This window comes from Haplochromis burtoni, unplaced genomic scaffold (genome assembly GCF_018398535.1).
Source record: "Haplochromis burtoni strain Fernald_Lab_line unplaced genomic scaffold, NCSU_Asbu1 Contig_45, whole genome shotgun sequence".
Classification (NCBI taxonomy): Eukaryota; Metazoa; Chordata; class Actinopteri; order Cichliformes; family Cichlidae; genus Haplochromis; species Haplochromis burtoni.
This window is the reverse complement of record NW_024582406.1, coordinates 852957-869695: the sequence shown is the minus strand read 5'-3', so window position 1 is coordinate 869695 and position 16739 is coordinate 852957. Positions and strand designations below refer to the sequence as shown.

General features: G+C 44.1%; 2 protein-coding genes across 2 annotated transcripts in view; one reads left to right on the top strand and one right to left on the bottom strand.

Moving 5' to 3' along the window:
• Positions 1-11893, top strand: part of evplb (envoplakin b) — a 13399-nt gene extending 1506 nt beyond the window's left edge. Inside the window, exons 2-22 of the mRNA XM_014334961.2 lie at positions 1947-2046; positions 2246-2400; positions 2590-2713; positions 2810-2941; positions 3022-3063; positions 3162-3323; positions 3442-3549; positions 3643-3738; positions 3815-3925; positions 4608-4754; positions 4847-5001; positions 5146-5243; positions 5372-5541; positions 5635-5813; positions 6472-6610; positions 6714-6907; positions 6996-7146; positions 7256-7339; positions 7451-7591; positions 7871-7963; positions 8125-11893. Coding sequence (XP_014190447.1) covers positions 1947-2046; positions 2246-2400; positions 2590-2713; positions 2810-2941; positions 3022-3063; positions 3162-3323; positions 3442-3549; positions 3643-3738; positions 3815-3925; positions 4608-4754; positions 4847-5001; positions 5146-5243; positions 5372-5541; positions 5635-5813; positions 6472-6610; positions 6714-6907; positions 6996-7146; positions 7256-7339; positions 7451-7591; positions 7871-7963; positions 8125-11616 — 6073 coding nt within the window. The 3' untranslated portion in view covers positions 11617-11893. The remainder of the gene's footprint in view (positions 1-1946; positions 2047-2245; positions 2401-2589; positions 2714-2809; positions 2942-3021; positions 3064-3161; positions 3324-3441; positions 3550-3642; positions 3739-3814; positions 3926-4607; positions 4755-4846; positions 5002-5145; positions 5244-5371; positions 5542-5634; positions 5814-6471; positions 6611-6713; positions 6908-6995; positions 7147-7255; positions 7340-7450; positions 7592-7870; positions 7964-8124) is intronic.
• A 3611-nt stretch (positions 11894-15504) lies between these two features.
• LOC102303437 (serotonin N-acetyltransferase) overlaps positions 15505-16739 on the bottom strand; it is a 3643-nt gene continuing 2408 nt past the window's right edge. Inside the window, exons 3-4 of the mRNA XM_005926652.3 lie at positions 16544-16698; positions 15505-16451 (exon numbers count right to left, since the gene is read on the bottom strand). Of these exons, the coding sequence (XP_005926714.1) occupies positions 16083-16451; positions 16544-16698 (524 nt within the window). The 3' untranslated portion in view covers positions 15505-16082. The remainder of the gene's footprint in view (positions 16452-16543; positions 16699-16739) is intronic.

Genomic DNA, 16739 nt, shown 5'->3' with positions numbered 1-16739 from the left:
CACACACACACACACACACACACACACACACACACACACACACACACACACACACACACACACACATTTATAGTTTAGTTTATAGTGCAAGAAAATGACATTTTAAAATACTATTTTATATGAAATCGTTGTTGTATATATTTATGTAATTTTAGTTAAGACAAGTGTTAATTAAGCTGTGGCTGTTTTAAACAGGACTGCAGTTTATTTATTTTAATCATGGACCAATAATATAACTACATTCCCTATTTGATAAAGAGCTGGCAATGTAAAAACAAAAAGGGATAAATTCTTACTGATACTAATTTCAAATATAATAAAATAATCAAAAGAAACCATGAAATATGAAGCGCTTTTTAATATAAAGCGAGCAGCTATGGCAGGGCTGGCAAGCACTGGCCAAGCAAAATCACCCCCCACCCACCCCAAAAAATAAAAATAAAAATAAAAATTGAGACATACTGTTGAAATTGCTCTTCTTTTTACTACATGAATTAAATATAGATTAAAAACGTGACAGAGTAAATTAATCCAAACCCTTTTTACCCTGCAAGACATGAAAACAACACCCTCCTAGATCTTACCCTCCTGCATCAGTGCTCCTTTGGAAGCCATCATGTCTGACTACAAATGTCAATCAATGGTTAATCATATGATTAAAGGTGCAGCAGGGATGTCTGAGCTCGTCACAGACAGCATTCCTGACTGCTAAAGGGAGGCGACAGGGGGACACTCCCCTCTACCCTGCAATGTGCGTCCCCTTATCTGGGGTGTGTCAGGATACATAGTTGTCTTTCATACTACAGCCAAGAAGGAATGATAGAAAAAAACACATTTAATGAGAACAAAGAGCTGCGTGGAAAGTGTTTGATGAGTGACATTAAAGTGAAGAAACACGAAGAGCCACCGAGCTGGTTTTTATGTTCACAGCTGAACAGATTTCTTTGTGTGAAAGGTAAATAACACCATCATTTAACTTTAACCACTTTCACAATTAGGATGTTCTTTTTCTTCATGTTCATCTGGAAATATTTAAACTGGGCTTTTATGCTTTTCATTATTTTCTGTCACAGATTTAAAATAATGGATGCTCATGTTAAATTGACTAAAGTAAAGTCAGCATATGTGGCAGGGTTTGTTTTAAACTCTTGGCTCTGTATGATGCACCAGAGAAGGGATATCCTCCCCAGACACATCCATCCATCCATCTTCTTCCACTTTATCCGGGGCTGGGTCGTGGGGGCAGCAGCCTAAGCAGAGAAGCCCAGACCTCCCTCTCCCCAGCCACCTCCTCTAGCTTGTCTGGGGGAACACAAGGCATTCCCAGGCCAGCCAAGAGATATAATCTCTCCAGCGTGTCCTGGGTCTGCCCCGGGGCCTCCTCCCGGTGGGATATGCCCGGAACACCTCACCCAGGAGGCGCCCAAGAGGCATCCTTGTCAGATGCCCAAACCACCTCAGCTGGCTCCTTTCGATGTGGAGGAGCAGCGGCTCTACTCTGAGCCCCTCCCAGATGGCTGAACTTCTCCCCCTATCTAAGGGAGAGGCCAGCCACCCTTCGGAGGAAGCTCATTTCCGCCGCTTGTATCCGCGATCTTGTTCTTTTGGTCACTACCCACAGTTTGTGGCCATAGGTGAGGGTAGGGACGTAGATCGACCGGTAAATTGAGAGCTTCGCTTTTACACTCAGCTCCCTCTTCACCACGATGGACCGGTGCAGTGTCCGCATCACTGCGGCTGCAGCCCCAATCCGTCTGTCGATCTCCGGCTCCCTTCTCCCATCACTCGCGAACAAGACCCCGAGATACTTGAACTCCTCCACTTGGGGCAGGAACTCGTCTCCAGACACACCCACTTGTATTTATGAGGAACACCCAATCAGAGGAGATAAGGATAGTGATTAATTGGGAGCATTTTCACCATCATCTGTCTCTGTTCCTACCCAGGACTCAGGCCCAAGAACTGGCTGTGCTGATTTCTCGCATGCAAAAGAATGCAGACCAAGTGGAGAAGAATATCCTGCAAGCAGAGAAACTGCTGGCTGTGGTAAGAAGTCCTGATGAATCATAGGTGGAGGCACTGTATGCCAGCATTTCCTTTACTTAACTTATCATTCTGCCATAAGTGTTAAAGTGAATCTCTGAGGCACTTCCTTTCTACAAGAAGTTTAGCAAAAAATCTAGAGATTTAAAAAAAAAAAATGGTTGAAACGCTACTTTGTTGCATTTGCGGTTCTCCTGTGCAGGACAAAGAGCGAAAGGGGAATAACGAGCAACTGCTCCACAAGAAGGAGAATGCAGACAACCTGGCCCAGGCCGAGGGACTGCTCAAGGATCTTTTCATGGACGTGGGCGGAGCCAAGAAGCTTCAACACCCTCAGGCTAAAGAGATTGAGAAGGAGTGAGTGTGTTTAGGGGTGTCATGGCCAAAATTCAAGCACGCACAAACGCTAGCGTGCATGCCAAGCAGACAGAACTTGATCTGTTACATGCCACGGAGGCACACTCGCCACAAACAATCATTTCCACAATCCCTTTCCTTGCTCTCCACCCATCTTCTCACTTCTAACTTAAACATTTTGTCTCTCAGTGTGGTAAATCTCCACTATCGCTGGGCCAAGGACTGTGCTACCTTCAGGGAAGTGTACGAATCAGTACAAGACGTGGACCTGACCCAAAAGATTGGCTGGGGTCCTCTGTTTGATGAGAGGCTGGTCAGTTGAACGACCAAAATTTCTGCAACCTTAAAGTCCTTCAGAGATTTTTAGTAGCCGCTTGAATCTTGAATGGTTCTCTGCTGTGTTTCACAGAAACAGCTGAGAGCGGAGGCATACGGCCCTAAGCTTTCTGATGTAGAGAGGCAGATAGCAGCTCATAACCTTCGCCATCAGGAGATCAAGGCCTATCAAGACCAGCTGAAGCCCAGCACTACCCTCTCACAGGTAGCAGAGCAAAGCTTCACATGTATGTACAGTTCCTGCGTGCAGGATGGATCATTAACGTGCTTCTTGTTTGTTCACAGGAGCAGTACGCTGCCGTCAAAGAGAAATATGCTGAACTTTTTGTAAGTCGATTTAATTAGTAAATTTGCCACTTGGAGTTAAACTTGAGGAGTGTTGTGTGTGGTGTTCATATGTTGTTTGCACCTTGCGTGTTCTGCAGGAGAGCTCCGAGCGACGGCGCAACCACCTGGCTTCTTTACACGAGTACATGCAAAGCTGCAGCAAGGAGCTGATCTACCTGTCGAACCAGCAGGATAGGATCCTCCAGAGAGACTGGAGTGATCGCATGGTTGACCCGCCGAGCGTCCGCATGGAGTATGAGGTGAGAATCCAGCATCACGCATGCTGAGTGATTATTATTAGTTAAAGTCCCAGTTTGTGATTTTATCGGTGCAAAGGCAACTTTGAATTGAGCACTTGCACGTTTCATTTTTGCACAGAAATTCAAAGCTAACGGACTGTTAGCACACGAGCAAGAAGTCAACCAGCTGCAGGAGGAAGGAGATAACCTCATTAAGATGAAACACCCCGGCAGCCCAACCATAAAAGTACATTTTACATCTGTGATAAATCATCCTACTGTCCCGTATGGCTGTATGGTTGTAGCATTAATTAAACATGATCGTTGATGTCGTTGTCAGGCACACAGAGATACAGTACAAGCTGAATGGCAAGCCTTTCTCAACCTGTGTCTGGCACAGGAAGTACACCTGGACAATATTGACAACTACAAAAAGGTAAAGAGCTGTGAGGAAAATTAAAAGTTTCCAGTTGACTAAGAGCCTGCTGCTAACAGCTGACTGTTCAATGCAGTTCCAATTGGATGCAGAAAGGTTGTCAGAATCTCTGGAGAGACTCAGCTCGACTCTGGACTCAAAGTCCATGGAGAACAAGACCAACCCCGAGATCCTGTTGGCACTCGAGGTAAGACACAGTTTTTTAAAAATATGTTGTGATTTCTGTGCAACTTCTAGGAGTCTTAACAAGCATAGAAAAGCCATGTTTTCATGGCTGACACAAGAGGGACCGACAACTAGTCAAAGGTAGCACATGGAAAATTCTACCAAAAATTAACACCAAACCAAACCGGACAACAGTTTGGGAATTCAGTCTGTTACAACTTTAAATGCACAGACTTCCATACCCATGAAATTAGGAGACTCAGCTGGACTGTAACAACAACAAACTGCTGTGATGACTGAGACTGCTCTAGAGAGGAATGATTTTAGGCCAATGTTCAAGTTCAGGGATGTTAAAATGGTTATTACAGCAGTGCTACTGTAGTTGTTAAGTGTGTGGGATTTATGACAAAGTTCAAATGTCTGTCTCCTGCCTAATAATACTGTGTACAGATAACCATTCGCACCTTTGGCCCATTTAGAACCACCAGTTCGGCCTTTATTGACTTTATACTTTATACTTAATTCTGCTCATTAAAGTGTTCATTTCCTTGCTGAACAATGGTGACTTTGTTGTGTTATGGTGCAAAATAAACCCATTGTCCCCATTTAAGGATATACTCAAGGAATCAGTTTGTACCTCTAACTACTTGAACAGTGGGAAAACATGGAAACTACTTTGAAACTGTTTTGAAATTCACTTTCAGGGAGATGAACCAGCAGTGAAGAGGAATGAGCAGCGCCTGGCTGCCCTCAGGGAACTTAGCGATAGCGTCGTGCCTCTGAAGTTGCGCAGAATGCAGCTCAGCAAACCGACCACTGTAATATCCCTGTGTGACTGGATCGATGAAGAGGTACGATGTCAACAGCTGTCATTTACAGGCAGCCACCTTATGTTGGAGATAGTAAATTTAGGGATTACTCTTTCCTTCTCTATCTGTTTTAGGGTGCCGTACGACGTGGTGAGAAGCTAACCCTGAAGTCCAGCTCTGATAATAACAACTGGAAGCTTCAGGACAGCAGTGGGAAAACCAAAACCCTCTCTGCAGCATGTTTTATGATCCCACCACCCGATCCTGAGGCCTTGGAGACAGTGAATAGGTATAATCACGACTCCTTCAGCATACTTTATTGGTGATTATAATTCAACCTGAAGCTGATTTTAAACCAGCAGAGTGTGTGTGTGTGTGTGTGTGTGTGTGTGTGTGTGTGTGTGTGTGTGTGTGTGTGTGTGTGTGTGTTCAGTCTGGACAGACAGCTGGCTGATCTAAAGCGTCGTAGATCTGCTCTCATAGCCTCCTTAAAGAGCCCTGCTGTAGAAGTGATTCAGACTCAGAAAAGAGGTGAGAACAAAAGCAGTCACTTCACTTCTTCTCATCTCCTCGGACTTTCAGACCAGGACAGAAGTCTTTTCTGAAACGATTGGGCTAGTCTATCTTTTCATTGTAGAGCCGTTTTCCTTTCTCCTCAGTTGCTGTTAAAAGTCCAGAGAATCCCAGAGTTGCAGAGCTCCTCAGTGAATTAGACAAAATCAATAAAGCCCTGGAGGCTCTGGAAAAGGAGATCCTGAGGCGAGCGAGGACCCCGCTAGACAACCGTAACCCAACTCAGGACCTGGCAAACAGATTGCAAGAGCATGAGGTAAACATGACGAGCATTATACTTCAATGGCACCACGCAGGTCACAACGTAATTGAATTATGTCCTATCTAAACGTATTCCTTTGCCCTCCAGAAATCGGCTCTCGCTGTGAAGAAGCTAGAGTCAGAGAAATCTGCCATCCAGAGAGAGGTGGATCCTATTCTGGCTAAGAAACCTCTGGGTCCCACCGCCTCTGCCCTGCCACCTAAACTCAGCGCCACCAACAAAAAGTTTGATGACATCAATGCTCTCATCGACCTTTATAATAAAAAGTACGAACATTAGAATGAAATTCTAAATAAAATCTCAAATCTAGAATGAAATCTTCCTTAAAGTGCAGTCATTATAATGGAAGTGTTTTAATAGAAAAAAAGCCTAGTTTACTCATAAATATACATAGACTAAACCGTCATGTTCCCCCACCATAATTGAATACAATTATCTCCCTTCCACCTGATCGTGTTTTATATATGTGGCTACATATGGATTACACCAGAGGTGGAGGAGAAGAGAATTTGTAGGCGTTCGCGTGCTGTGGATGGACATTTCAGTCCGTTCTTGGACCTTTAGACTCAAGATAAAAGGCATCATGCACATGTTTTATTGACAGAGGGGTCCCCTTCACCCCAGAAACATAAAGAAAGAGACAACAGTCAGAAGTGAACTTCTCTGACTGAATGACCTGTATTGGATTTATTTCAAAAGGTTTTACAGCCTCTGTAGTAAATAAAGATGGACACATCTCACCCAACATTGACAGCTGTGGTAAACAGTGGACAAAAATACCCATTTGTTTCAATGGATTTTACCATTAAATTGAGCATTTAGCAACGTGTCAGTTCAGATATAGTAGAGTAGCATATCTATGTGCGTGTTCTTGTGGCGTTTTCTTTATTTTATTTAACTTTGCTACTTCTCTGCTTTCATCAGAGCAACAGCTTCCATGTACTTGGAGAAAGAGATAAAGAACGTAGAGGGCGTTGTCTCTGGGTTTGAGAAAGAACTGGCTAAAGACGGCATCATTCTTGACCAACCAAACTCTCTTCAGAGCCGCAACCAGAAGCTTCAGGTGTTGTAAATAAATCTAAAACTTACACAACAATATAGATAACTGGAATCGTGCAAATGTGTCTTTTCTCATGCCTTTTCTTTGTCGTTATGTTGTCAAACAGGCAATGAGTAAAGATGTGGCCTCAAAGAAAGATGAGCTGAAGAAATTAGGCAAAGAATTGGACCTGACAGAGCAGGCGTGCAACTCTCTGCAACAGAATCTCAATGAGTATTGTCCCGACATCCGCCGCCAGGAGGACCAGGTGAAGAACCTGAAAAACCGTTACACAAGGGTCAATAGCCAGCTTCAGGAGAGGTGAGAGAAAAGTAAAGACAAAATCAGGCATTGTGGTAACCATTGCACATGGGTGTTGCTGTAACTCGCGTGTATGTTTTTGCTTTAGGTCTGCTCTTGTGCAGCAAGCAGTCAATAAAAACCAGGATTTCCAGAGTGCCGTTCAGTCGCTGGACTTCTTCTTGGTCAATTTGCCAGATAATAAGATCAAGCCTACGGACGGAGTGGCACAAATTACAAGCAAGGAGAATTCTCAGAAGGTGAGTGGAAGTATTTTGTTTTGTAATTTTCATTTTATTTACATGCATTAACAAGACTCCGATGTCTATAAATAAAATAGCTCAAGTCTGCTTTTGGTTATTTTTTTAGAGAGTGGTAGAGGACATCAAGAAGAAGTCAGGTGATCTTAACCGCGTCAAGGACCTTTCCCGCAATCTGCAAAATGTCTTAAATGTGAGTTCTGAGAATTAGACCTAAACCTAGCGAAATATTTGCTGTATATTAGGCATAGCCTCAAAATGATGCCATTCTTAAATGTTTAAATGTATTTCTATTTCTTTTCAGGACTATGAGATCAAGTCAAACACTTACAGTGCCATTCTGACGGATGATGATGGTGCTGACGAGAGTGAAGAAGACGTTGACGAGGGACCAGTTTCACTGAAACGTCAAACTTCAACTCTGGCTCAGGCGATACAGAGAACGGTATGGTTTCACACAGCTACACAAAGACAATAAAGGAGCTACAAAAAGATATTTTTCTTTGTCAATCATTACTTCAAGCACACCATTGGCTCAACAGAGTCAATAAGTGACTCTGCAAGCAGCTTTGCAACCCACCTTTTTGTCATGCTGTATTTGACTTATTTACTGTCATAATTCACAGTTCCCTGTTTTTTTTCTCTGTTGTGGTCTTGCCATTTCTGTATAACCAAATTTTAAATTATTGTAGATGGAAATAAGAATCTTCTTCTTTTACTACAGGAGAAAGATCTGTTGAACCGCTTCGCTGAGGTGTCTGCAGAGAACAACCAGCTACTAAATCAGTTGGGTACAACAAAGAACATCATGGCTATGGTAGGATATCATGGAATCAAAATAAACCCAGCAGCATTGTTGTTGTTATTTCACTGTGTGTCTGTGTTTTTGTTTTCTGTTTTTTTTACATTAAATAATACTCACCACCTCACCTCACCTGCCTTCTCTGACCTCCATTGTGTCCTTTTATTTATGTGCAGAATGAAGAGAAAATCAGTCAGGTGGCTGTCACTCAGCAGCTGCAGCTCCAGAGCCAAATGAAAGACCAGGAGCAAAGCGATAGTCTGAAAAAGGAATTAAGTGAGGAGGTCAACAGGCGTCTTCATGCTGAAAACAACCTGGATACATACCGCAAGAGGTTTATGTCTCTGAAGAACAGGAGAGGAGTGGAGAGGTTGGAGGAGAAGGAGGTGGTGCAATATTACCGCGATCCCAAACTGGAGATGGAACTGAAGTCGCTGAAAAGTCGGATCGAGGATGAAGAGCTGAAAAGGTCAGGCACCAAAACAGAGATTGAAATCAACAATGAGAAGATTATCAAACTGGAGCTGCAGCTGACCAAAGTCGAGCCTAAACTAGTGACTAAGATCCTCACCGAATACGAGAAGGACCCCCAGCTTGATAAAGAAGCAGCTAAGCTTCGAGACGAGATACAGAGGTTGCGCCTGGAACTCCAAACGAGGAACACAGAGGCAGTTCAAGTGAAAAAAGAGATAACCGTTTTGGCTCAGCAGAAACCAAAAATCATAGAGAAAGTTGTTAAAAAGGAAGTGGTGAGACTTGAGAAAGATCCAGAGATGCTGAAAGCTGTTCTTCTGTTCCAGAGTGATATTGCAGAGGAGGAGTACCGATGCAAGGCCCTCAATGATCACATTTTTAGCACAAGGAGCCAAATAAACACACTGGAGAGGGTCATCCCCACCATCCAGCCCAAGGTTATTACGAAGGTTGTGAGCCAGGTACGACAAGATCCGGAAACGGTTGAAGAGTCAAACAAGCTGCGGATGACTTTGGAAGAAGAGAAGGATGAAAACGTTATCTTGATGAAAGACCTGACCACCCTTCAGTTACGTTACAGTGAACTGGAGAATCTCAGGCCAAAGGTGGAGGTGAAGGAAATCATCAACGAGATTTACAGAGTCGATCCTGAGACAGAGGTCGAGATGATACGTCTGAGAAAAGAGCTGCAGGATTCAAGCCAAAACCGCACGGACACGGAGAAAGAAATTGACACAGTGACAAAAACTCTGGTTACACTGCGGGCTCAGAAGCCCAAGGTGGAGTACAAGGAGGTGACCCAAGAGGTGATCAAAGAAGAAAAGAGTCCAGAAGTCATCAGGGAATTACAAAGACTAAACAACCAAATGAACCGTCTGCAAGTCAACTATGACACCACCATAGAGCTTCTGACCCACCTGCGCAAAGAAAGGGATGAGCTGAAAGCTGAAAAAACTAAAGTGGAGACACAGCTAGTGAATAAAGAAGTCATTAAATATGAGAATGATCCTCTTCTGGAGAAAGAAGCTGACCGGCTTCGACGGAACCTCAGAGAAGAGATTCAGCAGCGCCGATCTTTAGAGGAATGTCTCTTTGACCTGCAGAACCAACACATCACCCTCGAAAGGCAGAAGCCACAGGAGAAAATTCTAACACAAGAAGTGGTTCGGCTTCAGAAGGACCCTAAGCAGATCCTGGAGCATGAGAAATTAAACAAGAAACTGGATGATGAAACGAAAACCCGCAGAAAACTTGAACTGGAAGTCCGACAACTCAGAGCTCTGATTCAAGATAAAGAGATTATGCTGGCTCAGCTGGATGATCGTCAGAAGAAGATCCAAGTAGAGTCAGAGCTGAGACAGATCAAAGCTCGTATTCTTGAACTGGAGAATACCCCACCACCCATTGAGGAAAGAATAATTGTCGAGGAGGTCTTGAAAGTGGAGAAGGATCCTCAACTGGACAAACTCATTGGTAGTATACATGACAACTTGGAGACAGAGGGCAATGAAATCAATCATTTAGAGAGAGAAATCCGCAACATAAAGCTCAAGCTTGAAATTCTGCAAAAGGAAAAATCGATTGAGAAGGTTGTTTACCGAGAAGTTGTCCGTGTGGAGAAAGACCCAGCAGTTGAAGCTGAAAGGGAACAACTCAGAGAGCTAGTAACAAAGGAGAGAAATCTCAGGCGGAACCAAGAAGATAACATTCAAAGCACGCACCTCAAAATGACCCATCTGCAGACGTCAAAGTCTGTGACTTCTCAGGAGGAAACCACTCTCATTTCCATCAGAGATGCTCTGCAGAGAGATAAGGAAGATCTCCTGAAGCAGTTCAAAACCTTAGAGTCCCAAAGACAGAGTATCAGCATCACCTTCCAGCAACAGTCCAAGTTGATGAGTGAGAGGAACCTGACGGTGCGGCAGAGAAGTCTTAAGACGTCCTCTGAAATACAGCGGCTTGAAAAAGAGATCCTAAAAGAGAAGGACAAAATACACGAGAAAGACAAACTCATCATCGAGATGCTGGACAAAATAAAGCATGAGGACCATTCTGACACTAAAACCAGAGAGGCAAATCTTTCCACCAAGATCACCATCTTGGATCCAGAAACTGGTAAAGATCTGTCACCCTACGATGCCTACTTACAGGGACTAATCGATCGAAACCAGTACATCAAACTGTCAGAGCTGGAGTGTGACTGGGAGGAAATCACTTCAAGTGGTCCAGGTGGAGATACAATCATTTTGCACGATCGAAAAAGTGGGGATCAGTACTCTGTGAGGGATGCTCTGAGGGAGGGCCGTTTGACTCAACGTGACGTGAGCCGCTACAAGGAAGGGAAAATGCCCATTTCTGAGTTTGCTCTCCTCGTTGCAGGCGAAAGAAGCAAGCCCTACGTTCCTCCATTAATGCCAAAATCTCCCACCAAAACAATCCCAACCAAACCCATCTCAACCTCTCCCTTGAGCTCCATGTCTTCATCTCTGAGGTCCTCCTACACTAACCTGAACACTCAATACAGCGGCAGTCTCGGCAGTCTGACCAACCTCAGCACTTTACCAGGTGATGAGTTTTTCCCAATCTCTGGCATTTTTGACACCACCACCGAAAGCCGCATGTCTGTGAGAAGCGCCCTCACCCGCGGTCTCATTGATGCCGACACTGCTCTAAAGCTGCTGGAGGCACAAGCAGCCACCGGTGGAATAGTTGATCTGGGCAAAAAGGACAAGCTGTCTGTCCACAAAGCAGCTGAACAGGGCGTCATTGACACAAACCAAAAGTATAAGCTTCTGAATGCCCAGAAGGCCTTCACCGGAGTCGAGGATCCTGTGACCAAACAGCGTCTCGCTGTAGGACAGGCAGCACAGAAAGGGTTCATTCCCCAAGAAAATGCCAGGAGGTACTTAGAGGCGCAGTATTTGACCGGCGGGTTGGTGGATCCCACCAAAGCAGGCCGCCTCACTATCAAGGAAGCTCTCGCCACCGGTCTGATTGACAGCACAACGGCAAAAGATCTGCAAGATGAGGCTTCCCACACAAAGGAGCTGGTGGACCCCATCAGTAAAGGGAAGATATCATACAAACAGGCGATGGATCTGTGTAGAAAAGATTTCAGCACAGGCCTCTTGCTTCTTCCTGCAACCTCCACTGACGTTGCCAATGCTCCATCATACTCAAACTTCCGTTTCTAGGAAGTTTTAAAGTCTAGATTTAGCTAAAGATTTAATTTTCTACAGACTGTGGTGCTAGAGGGTGCATGAAAAGTCTATTTAACATATTTAGGGGGGAAAGAAAAACAGAAAGACAGGTGTTCATATGTTTTGAAAACACTGAAAAAAAAGTGTCTGGTAGAGCTGCACACTTTTATCTGTTTCATTTTTTCCAGTTCTATTGTTGGTCTGCTGTGAAAACAGTTATTTTTTGTTATGTATGTGCTGCATAGGGGCTTATTAAAATGCTTCACTTTGATTTTTTTTCTGCCTTGTTATTTAAAATACAACCAGTTGCAGCCTGTGATAGGCTTTTGACCAGTCACAGGTGTAACCTGGACATCAAAGTGCTGCAGAACTGAGTCGGTATGATCTGAAAGTAGCAATAGAACCTATAAACTCATCTGGAAAGCGTTTACTCAGGTCATAAAGCAGACTTATGTACAAATTTATGCAGCTGCATTTGCTGCCCCCTGCTGGACATTGCAGGTTCAAGCCACTTTTCCAGTTCTCCGGCCTTCACTTTTTAGTTTGCCAGCTTTGTCCATGTTTTATATACAGTCCATGATGACCGCGGACTCCTAGTTTTCAACATTAATATGAGGAGTCTGGCATTACCAGAAACAGTGTTCTTCATAAGTGACGCTTGTGTTGCAACTTGGAAATGGTGGATTACCCCTCTCATGAAAATAGTTGTACAAAGCTGCCAACCCCAGCGAGTCATATGTTTGGAAATGGTGGATTAAGGATACAGATTAAACATGAGTCACATAAGAGCACTGTAGTGTGTTAAGGTTAACAAGGTCGAACTCGTTGAGGCGTGCGTCTAATAACAGACTGCCCCAGCGACGTGCACGCCTTCTTGTCTCCAGGCCGATGAGCAAAGGAGTGTGCAGAAGCTGATTTGTCTACATGGGCCTAAGTTGTGATATTGGTTATGGTCTAACACTGCGGTGGTGATAGAAAACGGTGTTGGGAATGTGTGGCCTCCATGCTGGGATGTCTGCCTGCCAGATTACCCGGTGACTGTAAGGACTTTGTGGGATTATTGCACGTGAGCCTGTCTGGAGACTGCAGTAGCCCCATTCTGTGTCCAAAGCCGGGGGGATGAAGGATGTCCCCTGATTTGGTTGGGTCATTTCACTTAATGTAGTTGGCTCACGTGATGATGTAATTTCTCATTTTTTCAAAGTGAAAATTGGAGTTAAATTGTGGATTTCAGATGTTTTTGTGTCTAACCCCATAATGCGTGTCTAATAACCGCCTGCCTATTAAAAAGCCTGCTGAATGATGCAGAATATGGCAGCATCACTAGTGCATAGCAGCAAAAGTGGTCCCTTTGGACTCACCAATTATTGCCCGAGTGACGTATGCGATAATTGGAAGCTCCTCTTTGTTTTGTTTGATTATTGCAGTTATAATTCTAGACTACGGCGCTATCGGTTAAACATTGACAATGGGTCTCTGAATTGATTTGGACTCTGTGAATGAAGACGGCAAAGCCTCACATATGCCTGCCCTGCAATCATGCCAACAACATATCAGCTACCATTTGGAGCGCTCTCATTCAGGCAGCCCGTCCAGTATTTGCACTCTTTAAATAAATATAGGCAGCAAATTTTCAGTCTATTGTTGCTACTTGAAATTGATCATTACTGAAAGCCTTTAAATATAAAGCTGCAAACTATATGAGTTCTCATCACAGTCATCCACACACTGACAAATCCTTAAATAAACAGCATGCATGGCCTTATGAAGACCTCAGTATCACAAGACTAAAATAAAACTTTCTGCCAGGAGGAAGAAACTCCCATCGAGCAAAATGTGCAAAGGTGCCAGCTGGCTGGAATCAGCCATAAGACAAGATCGCTGCGAGCCAACTTCACTCTGCAGATTTCTGCTGGAAGAGAAAAATGTAACGTGAAAAAATCTTTAATGCAATCATCCTTCCCAAAGTCTACAAGATTTTTAAAAGGAGTCACAAATTGAAATAGTTCAGTTTCCTGAAAAAAAAAACAATATTTAAAGAGAGCATTTTTATACAGTAAAAGAGAGAGACAAAACTTTCACTTACCAGCTGCTTTATTAGGTAGGTGGCTTTTGCTCGGACAGCCTTTTACCTTCAGAACTGCTTTAGTTCTTTGCGGCACAGATTCAACAAGTTGAATCTGAGGGGGACATCAGAGGATGGGTACACTATACGGTCATACAGGAATGAACATGGTCAGCAACAATACTCTAGTAGGTGTGATGTTTAAATGATGCTCATTTGGTGCTACGAGACCCATGGTTAACCAAGAAAATATCCCCCACACCTTTACACCAGCAGCATCAGCCTGATACCAGGTAGGATGGACCCATGTTTATGCCAAATTCTGACACCCACTATCTGAATGTCACAGAAGAAATCGAGACTCATCAGATCAGGCAATGTTTAACCGACTCTAGCTAATAAAACTTCTTCTATTGTCCAATTTGGTGAGCTTGTACTAATTGTAGTCTTAGTTTCCTATTTAGCTGGCACAAGCACCACCCAGTGTGCTCTTCTGCAGCTCCATGTTCAATGTGCACTGAGAGATGCTCTTCTGTGGTTGTAATAAATCAGGAGATGAGTTGGCTTACCATCTCCTTTCAGCCAGAACACTACTGCTCACTGGATGTTTTCTCTTCTTCAGACCATTTTCTGTAAAGCCTACAGATGGCTGTGTGGGAAAATCCCAGCAGAAGAGCAGTTTCTGAAACACTCAGACCAGCCTGCCTGGCACCAACAACCACCTTCAAAGTTACTTAAATCCCAGTTCATTCTCACTCAGATGCTCAGTTTGAACTTCAGCAGGTCACCTCGTCCATGTCTACGCGCCTAAATGCGCTGAAATGCTGCAATGTGATTGGCTGATCAGATATTTGCATTAACGCACAGCTGATCAGGTGTACCTAACGGAAAGACTCTTGGGTGTATAACTGCACCCCAATCAGTTTTACATTTATTTACAATTTTTTTTCTTCTAATTAACAAAAAAAAAACCCCCAAAAAAACCCAGCTGATCCTAAGGTGATCAGATGAGAGGCACTGACTGATTTTTCACAGTCTGAGTCTTGCGTCATTATGTCTTCATACTTCACAAAACTACTGTATGCACATACTTACATTCCACTGAACCGTGTTCGGTCACTGATAGCTCGGACAGACTGCAGCTGGGTAAGTGGAAGAAAATGGTTGGATTATATTTTAATGGTTTTAAAGTTTTATTTCCATTTCTGATGAGTTTAAATTTCTCTGTGTTTAGTGGATACAGGTGCAGATTCAAATTCCCTACTTTTGGACCATAATCATCATTTTTGGACCATTACAGGGAAGTACCAAATCACCAGAGGTTAAGGTTTGGCCTTCATGACGTAGGAAATACGGGGGTCTAAATAAGTACCTGATCTTTAAGGTACAAAGTGTAAAGATAGAATCCAGCTTGTCTCTCACATTCAAGAGAGAGCAATTTTAAACCTGTGATGATTTTTCTTCCCATAGCTTTTTAAGAAATATCCATAAATGCACTTACATTCAGACTTCCACTCTCCGGTAGTGTTGATGTGACAGTTCTGGGTCATTTATGAGGTGACCACTACCAGGTTTGTCCTTCAGAGGGGTGGGAGCAGCTCGTCCTGGTACGTTAGGGGATTACACCTGAGTCGGTGACTGTGTCATGGATTACAGCGTCACCTGCACAGCACACTGTCTACAGCATGGAGTGCAGGGACAGCTAAAGACAGTGGGTGCTTGTGTAGGCTACGGTTAGTGCAATCTTACGGCAAAGAGAATATCAAATGTCTGAGAGAACAAAATACATTAAAAACGAAACTTTTTCATCTTAAAAAACAATATAAAACATTTTATTGAAACACTGTAACAGAAAAGAACTTAAAAAAAATTACATGGTTTGTCAAACTGTCGTCACAACTAACGCCAACCTGCTCTGTTTGTGCTTCTCTAGGTAAAGGTCATTGGTCCTACAGGTTAACTAATCCCCACTCGGTGGTTACAATAGCTAAAGCCCCCTAATGGAGCTGAGGAGGAGCTGGAGGATGGTGGAGCTGTGACTGAGCTGCTAAAGCCCGGTTTACTGACGTCAGACCACAGTTGTAGGAAGCCCAGGAAGGTGCTTAGCAGAAGACAGCTTTACACCCAAGCGCAAAGTCTACCACAAATGCGACATTTAACTCCAGTTACTCACTACTTGACTCTTCTCGCATATTTATAACACGTCACAGTACAGTATATAGTACATCCTTTGTTTTATTATACATATTAAAATCATTTCACATGGGATCAAAAGTCCAACAAATCAGAGAAACGGCTGGAAACTTGAGACAAACCCTGAAAGATGCTACAGAGAACAACACTGAATTCCTTCCTCTTAGATTAAAGACAGCCTGCTCGGCCCTCAGTAAGCACTTCATACATCAACGCGTTCGTCAGTCTTTGTCAGGGGCACAGTCAGAGGGTGCTGAGGGAAGCGGATCGCTTCGCTGTTGCGGCGCATGTACGCGTGGCCGCTGATTGGGTACCACATCTCGGTGAAGGTCAGGTTGGCCACGGTGATGGCGCATCGCCCCAGCACCTTGAAGCCCGACTTGCGGTAGAAGGGGATGAGGAAGTCTTCGCACATCAGCACCGCTCGGCGCACGTTGGGCAGGCAGCGGAGATACTGCAGGTAGCGCCACATGAGGATGGGACCTTTGCCCTGCTGCCTGAAAGTGCGATGGACAGCCAAGACGTGGATGTGCACGGTGGAGCCGCAGGGCTTGTGGAGCGTCAGCGCTTCCTGGAGGGGAGCGGAAATGGGAGGTTTAATAATTAGTGATGATTTTTAACTGTGAAAGGACAGAGAGAGAAAAAAAATGCAGGATGTCTTACTGTGGCGAGCCTGTCCTGGTCCCACAGAGAGCCGATGATAAAAGCCACCAACCGACCCTCCTCAAACCAGCCCATGGATAGCTCTGGACACAGTGTGAGGAAGTGACGTACTTCATCCAGGTGGAGGGGGCACTCACCTGACACTGAGATAAATGCTGAGAGAGAGAGAGAGAGAGAGAGAGAGAGAGAGAGAGAG